Genomic DNA, 7,500 nt, shown 5'->3' with positions numbered 1-7,500 from the left:
TCACTCTGGCAAGCTGAGTGATTCAAAGTTTTATTTATGAGCGAATATTAAATACGCCATATTCTTTCTACACCCGATAAATCTTGATATTATCTGCCGTGAGTTAATTGACGCAGGCCTTTCTGAATGTCGGGTGTGATGCTGAACAGATGGTGAAGATAAATGATAATAACGATGTAATAAGGAGAAAGAGAAGGAGGAGAGCGCTAACATTATCAGAGGAGCATAAAGCAAATAAAATTCTTTTGTCAAACACAAAAGTTCTTGTAGAAAAAATAAAACAACGATCTTTTAATATTCATTTTTGACTTTCGCTTCGCCTACTCTTGAACGCTGAATAGTCCATCCAGTCAAAAAATCGAGTTGCGATCTGTCCGCCAAAAATCGTGAATACACAAACGGGAAATAAAGTTATCTCTGATACTTATTCATATTCTAGTTTTTATTCTAGTTTCCCAAGCAGGTTACTTAACTATATTACCTTCGGGTACGTAGGAATTAAATATTGAAGAGTTTTTTTCGAATCTGGGCCCTTTGGAGAGAGAGAGAGAGAGAGAGAGAGAGAGAGAGAGAGAGAGAGAGAGAGAGAGAGAGAGAGAGAGAAATTTGTTTTAAATATGTAAAACTAAACGGCTGAAAATATCTTTAACTATAACATAAGGGCAAAGAATAAAAAATTAAGTTCCAGAACTAGTCTTAAATAAATATACACATTTTATAGTTTGTGTTTATTATATTATACAGGATTTTAGTTTAACGTTTCAAATTCTAGTTTGTAAATTTTGGTTTTTATTATGATATTTCGGATTCAAGTTCCACATTTTGCTTTTTTACATTAATAATTTCGTCTTAAGTTTCATATTCATGTTTGTTAGGTTTATAATTCGTTTCGCACATAACTTTTTATCACAGTTTATGAAGAAAATTCATCTCTTTCCAAGGTCTTGAGAACAATGCCTTCATCACGTGACCACTTCACCTCCATTTACCTGCACTAATTGCAATCCGAGTTATTTTTAAACATTCTCTCTCTCTCTCTCTCTCTCTCTCTCTCTCTCTCTCTCTCTCTCTCTCTCTCTCTCTCTTCCTTTTGGACCCGGCAACAAAAGCCGAGAAGCTCTTAATATATGACCGAGCGCAATTAACGGTATTCAATAACTACATCAAGCAGAGTGAAAAGCGTGACGTCATCGCTCCTAGGAATACACTGACATCATCATATCCTGAAACGTCTCATCACCTCGGAGGAATGTCATTACCTCTGGGGTCTCACCTTCATTATCATCACCGTCATCATCATACAAATCTTATCAAGGGAAAGTCACCTACGCTTTCATTCATAGTCATATGGACGTCACTAGCGATCGTTAACACTTTCGTTTTGTGAATGCAAACTGATTTATGAAAGAATGCTAACTGTGAATGGCGACGGAGTGACGCTCAAATTCTCAGTAAGAGATCGTTTCTGTGGACACAGGGACTATTCCCGGGATTGTGGGTGTCTGTGGTACACACACACACACACACACACTCATGTATTTATAAATACATACACACACATATACTGTATATATACATTATATATGTGTATTTATATATGTGTATCAATAATACATACATACATATATATGTATATATATATATATATTATATATGTATATATATATATATATCAGTATCATAAATAAATCACATATAAATTATATATACATATATATATATATATATATATATATATATATATAAATATATAATATATAAATAAATTACATGTATAAATTATATATATATCCATATAAATATATATATATAAATATATATATATATATATATATATATAAATATATATATATATATATATATATATATATATATAGTGTATATATCTATGTATATATATAAATATATATATATACACACACACACACACACACACATATATATATATATATATATATATATATATATATATATATATATATATATATATATATATATATATATATACACCAGTAACCACATATAAATCACACTCATTTAAGCCCTTGAGTCTAAAAATGTCGCTCCAGTATGCAGCTAGAGCAAGGGAGGATGATCTGGGGGACTTGATAAAATACTTAGTGGGTGTTCTTACCCTTCCACTAGTGGTATGACACTTCTATATGGAGGGACTTGGCAACTGATCCTCTCCCCCTTCTTGACAGCTTTCGAGAGTAACTGAGAGTCTATATTTAAGTTACCACTGATTAAATTGTCACTCTCCCATTGCGTACATGGTCTAGCGTTGTTACAGATATTGAGTGGGAGTTGTTTGGGAGTTTTTAACTCGGGAGTTACTGCTCCCACTCGAGGTGTTTGGTCAGTCCTCCATCCCACTCACGTCTAAATTTAATACAGGAGCTCTCCACTTTCCCTTACATTCCCTGAATCGTTGAAATGACTGTTCAAGGCGCAGTTGATGTTTTTCCCAATAAAAAAGCTTACATTTTCATCTTTGTGGTCACGTGACTGCTATAAGGAGGAGTTATAGGTTTTACTTATAATTCGTTTGTTTTAGATATCGTTTTAAATGACAAAATCACTTGAGCTGCAAAGTCACGGAATGATTCTTTCACTAGGAAAAAGTAACGTTTGTAAAAATACAAAAAATACAACTTAGCTAATGTCAACATTTTCTTGATACGGAAGAGATTTTCATTAAGGAAAGAAAAACATTTTAAAGCACAAGGAAGGGAATCTTATTAAAGAGGCTCTACCTAATCTTTAAGACGAAGGCCAGCTTTTACGATTAACAGACACTTCACAAAAGAAATAAACTTCTAAAGTAAAATTAATAAAAATATAAAAAAGACTAACACTAAAACTTACTCATAAAAGGCACTTAGAAAGAAAAATTTTAGCCATAAACAGGAAGATTAAAAGTAAAGTTAAAAGTTACAAAAAAAAAAAACTTTTATCTCCTACTAAAAGAAATTGCTAGCATAAATTTTCTGACCACAAAGGTACTGTAATTCCAAAAATAATAAAAATTTTTTCTTACATCCAATGATAATTAAGAATTCTGAGTCCCTACTTCTTCGACTGCAATGTTGATTCACTCTGGAGAGAGAGAGAGAGAGAGAGAGAGAGAGAGAGAGAGAGAGAGAGAGAGAGAGAGAGAGAGAACGATAAAAACGTGAAGCCCTATTTATGATAATTTAGTGAAAAGAGAGAGAGAGAGAGAGAGAGAGAGAGAGAGAGAGAGAGAGAGGAACGATAAAAACACGAAACCCTATTTATGATAATTTAAAAGTGAAGAGAGAGAGAGAGAGAGAGAGAGAGAGAGAGAGAGAGAGATAAAAAGCCCTTATTTATGATAATTTAGTGAAAAGAGAGAGAGAGAGAGAAAGAGACAAAAACATGAAGCCCTATTTATGATAATTTAGTGAAAGAGAGAGAGAGAGAGAGAGAAGAGACAAGAACATGAAGCCCTATTTATGATAATTTAGTAAGAGAGAGAGAGAGAGAGAGAGAGAGAGAGAGAGAGAGAGAGAGAGAGAGAGAGAGAGAGAGAGAGAGAGAGAGAGAGAAACATGAAGCCCTATTTATGATAATTTAGTGAAAAGAGAGAGAGAGAGAGAGAGAGAGAGAGAGAGAGAGAGAGAGAGAGAGAGAGAGAGAGAGATGAGAGCCAGAGATAATTTATGATAATTTAGTGAAAAGAGAGAGAGAGAGAGAGAGAGAGAGAGAGAGAGAGAGAGAGAGAGAGAGGACGATAAAAACACGAAACCCTATTTATGATAATTTAGTGAAGAGAGAGAGAGAGAGAGAGAGAGAGAGAGAGAGAGAGAGAGAGAGAGAGAGAGATGAAGCCCTATTCATGATAATTTAGTGAAAAGAGAGAGAGAGAGAGAAAACGACAAAAACATGAAGCCCTATTTATGATAATTTAGTGAAAAGAGAGAGAGAGAGAGAGAGAGAGAGAGAGAGAGAGAGAGAGAGAGAGAGAGAGAGAGACATGAAGCCCTATTTATGATAATTTAGTAGAGAGAGAGAGAGAGAGAGAGAGAGAGAGAGAGAGAGAGAGAGAAACATGAAGCCCTATTTATGATAATTTAGTGAAGAGAGAGAGAGAGAGAGAGAGAGAGAGAGAGAGAGAGAGAGAGAGAGAGAGAGAGAGAGAGAAAACGATAAAAAAATGAAGCCCTATTCATGATAATTTCGTGAAGAGAGAGAGAGAGAGAGAGAGAGAGAGAGAGAGAGAGAGAGAGAGAGAGAGAGAGAGAGAGAGAGAGAAACAAAACATGTAAGGACCCCATTGCAAGGTACAGCATTGGCCAGAGGGTGCATACAAATGAACAGTTTCAGATGCTCTTCTCCCTCCAGTACTGATGAAATATTGCTCTGTCTTCCGCGACGGACAAGAGCAGAGCGTTATTAAAAGAAATTTGGAATATTTCAAGCTGTCAATGTTCAGTCGTTTATCTTTGTTCCCAGGACACGAATGTTATTATAAATAATAATATATATAGATGTCTCAGTTTTGCCAGAAGATGAATGGACGAGTTGATAACCGTCCAGGCTGCTGTTTCAGGCTGAACACAGATGGTTACTTCAGACTTTTTTCGTTGTATTATCGGGCATCTATTTTTTAATTAAACAAGGTCGACAGACAGACAGATATACACAAACAGAAACGCACACACACATATGTATATATATATATATAATATATATATATATATATATATATATATATATATATATATATATATATATATATATATATATATATATATATATATATGTGTGTGTGTGTGTGTGTGTGTGTGTGTATGTGTGTGTTGTGTTGGAGTATGTCTGTCAGGCTGTCGATCTGTTCTTCATATATATATATATATATATATATATATATATATATATATATATATATATATATATATATATATATATATATAAATTTTAAGTGTCTGTATAAAGAGTGACTGTTGATTACATATTTCTTTTCCTTCAATTGAACTAAGGCAATATTTTAGTTAGAATCTGCAATACCGTAGAAAAATTTTTATATCAGTGCTAACTGCGAACAAAAACCATATTCAGGAACTTGATTCTATTAAATAAATATCTTAGGCCACATAAATCCGCAAAGAAATAAACGGTACGACTCCTAAGGGCATGAATATCATCCACATTCAGATTCTGAAACATTTTAAGGTTCAACATCAACTCACTCCTTCCGGCCGGCAGGTACTTTCAAAAAGTCTCTTACAACACTGAAACTTCCAATTCAAGCTTCTCATACCATAATAGCTATCATGGTTTAGGTTTAGGCTAATCTCTCCAGTCTGAAGTTGTTCTTAAAAACTCACCAGAAATAACACTGAAAAAACCCCGAGGCCCCTTGGCTGCGGAATTGCCCTCCCTTAAGAAAAATTAACTATTAGAGACTCGGGAGGGAAGATTGCTGGCGGCTGACGGGATCCTTTTGCATACGTTAAGGCAAACGGACGTCCGCTACAGAAAACTCGCTCTTATTCGTTCTCTTAAGGAGGAAAAGAGGAGGCTGTGTGTCCTACCCCAGAGGGAATAAGGATGCAATTGGTCCTTTGAGGGGAAAGACGCAGAGGAAAGACGTATTCCCCATTGGAAGGAAATACCCAAGTAGCCTATACAGTATTACGCAGTTCTGAAAAATTACATTTTCAGAGAAAAGTAGAGTTTCCAGTAAACATTGGAATTTTTTTTTTTAAGTTACGGGAGGAATCTGGGGAGGGAAAGCTGGAGAAAACAGTTGGAGGGGAAAGATGAGGTGCACCGAATTTCAGTAGGAAAACTCATATGCAAACAACATACCGATTATTATATAAAAACAATAAACCGGAAAAAATCCTACAACTTTCTTCGAGAACCAGAGCTCAGTCAAATAGACCTCCTTATCTTTCTAACTGTCTTACTTCGTCTGGTTTTCATGACTGAATATATATGCAGTACTTCCTTGACATATCAATTTCAAGTTACCTTGTCCCCTGCGTCATGTTTCTCCAAGCTGCTTCTAATTGCCGTCCATATGACGTTTAGCAAAGCTTGGGTGACGGTCTCTGGTGCATCCACTCTCCGTCTGTTTATTTTTGCGATTTGTCTGTGGGAAGGCCGACGGGGCGGCATTCTGATTGTTCCTCTTGGAGCCTGCTCTGAAGGAAAAGCCATGCGCAGAGGAAGGGGATGCTTGATTGGCTGATTTGTTTGCGCTGGGAGAAGGGTACTCCGTCTCAAAGAAATCGACAGACCTGTCAATCAGCGGACAAAATTTTACGTGGATCATTGAAAAAAGAAGTTCGAAGATAGACAGATCCCAGAAGTAGAGGGGATGATACAACCGCCCAACCGGATAATCCTGGGATTGCCAATCTCCACAAGTTAAGTATAGCTTAGTTCTTCATTCAGGGCTAAGTTTCAGTCTTTCTCGATCCACCTTTTCCTAGTCTCCACCACGACTAGGCTAGATGAATGACACTTGGTTGCCGCTCAGTCGGCCTCCGCATTGAGAAAAAATTGGTATGAGATGTGGAACTTCAGCGGAAGTTGAAAAAAAAAAAAAGTGGAATGAAGTCGAAAGACCTCTTTCTTAGTGCTGAAATCTTAAGAAGCGACGATTTTGATACGCATCAAACAAAAGGGGTTGTTGTGGGCCATGGGGCTTCTGTGGGGTGATATGAAGTGGGGGGGTGGGGTGGTGAGGTTGAGAAAGATGGGCTAATGATGGGGTTGTGAGATGCAGCGTCTGGGAGCAGTTTTTTTTTTTCTAAGCCATGGTTTACACGAGTTGAAAAGAGATAGCGAGATAAGAGAACGTGTTTGAAGGGAGTGCCTGTTGTTTTTATGAAGGAGTTTGAATGCACTAGAAGAAAAGATAAAAACAAGGTCTTGTATCCCTTCTCAGAGTGATTAAAGGATCTCTTTTTCCGACCGAGTATTTCAGTTATTTAATTCATGGGAAGGATAGTATGCCTGTATGAGCAAGGGCGAGAAATTGGTTATGCAGTAATCTAACACTTCATAAAACTGCAATAAACAACGTATGCATGTGTGCCTGTGAAGAAAGAGAGAGAGAGAGAGAGAGAGAGAGAGAGAGAGAGAGAGAGAGAGAGAGAGAGAGAGAGAGATCATGTTTAGTCTATGTAATGTAGCAGTCTTAATACAACCACAATAAAGACTGTGTGTGTGCGTGTGTGCGTGCGTGCTCGCAGTACTGCGTATATGAGAGAGAGAGAGAGAGAGAGAGAGAGAGAGAGAGAGAGAGAGAGAGATCATGTTTAGTTTCTGTAATGTAGCAGTCTTAATACAACCACAATAAAGATTGTGTGTGTGCGTGTGTGTGTGCGTGCTCGCAGTTCTGCGTATATGAGAGAGAGAGAGAGAGAGAGAGAGAGAGAGAGAGAGAGAGAGAGAGAGAGATCATGTTTAGTTTCTGTAATGTAGCAGTCTTAATATAACCACAATAAAGATTGTGTGTGTGCG

General features: G+C 36.6%; 2 protein-coding genes across 2 annotated transcripts in view; one reads left to right on the top strand and one right to left on the bottom strand.

Annotated features, from left to right (window-relative positions):
• LOC136847431 (substance-K receptor-like) overlaps positions 1-7,500 on the top strand; it is a 442,207-nt gene that overhangs the window by 8,444 nt on the left and 426,263 nt on the right. The gene's annotated exons all lie outside the window — the stretch shown is intronic.
• The window catches only part of LOC136846952 (mucin-21-like), a 48,750-nt gene continuing 47,284 nt past the window's right edge, over positions 6,035-7,500 (bottom strand). The window contains exon 5 of the mRNA XM_067118206.1: positions 6,035-6,269. Coding sequence (XP_066974307.1) covers positions 6,035-6,269 — 235 coding nt within the window. The remainder of the gene's footprint in view (positions 6,270-7,500) is intronic.

This window comes from Macrobrachium rosenbergii, chromosome 16, assembly GCF_040412425.1.
Source record: "Macrobrachium rosenbergii isolate ZJJX-2024 chromosome 16, ASM4041242v1, whole genome shotgun sequence".
NCBI classification, from domain to species: Eukaryota; Metazoa; Arthropoda; class Malacostraca; order Decapoda; family Palaemonidae; genus Macrobrachium; species Macrobrachium rosenbergii.
This window is presented reverse-complemented; position numbering and strand designations above follow the sequence as displayed.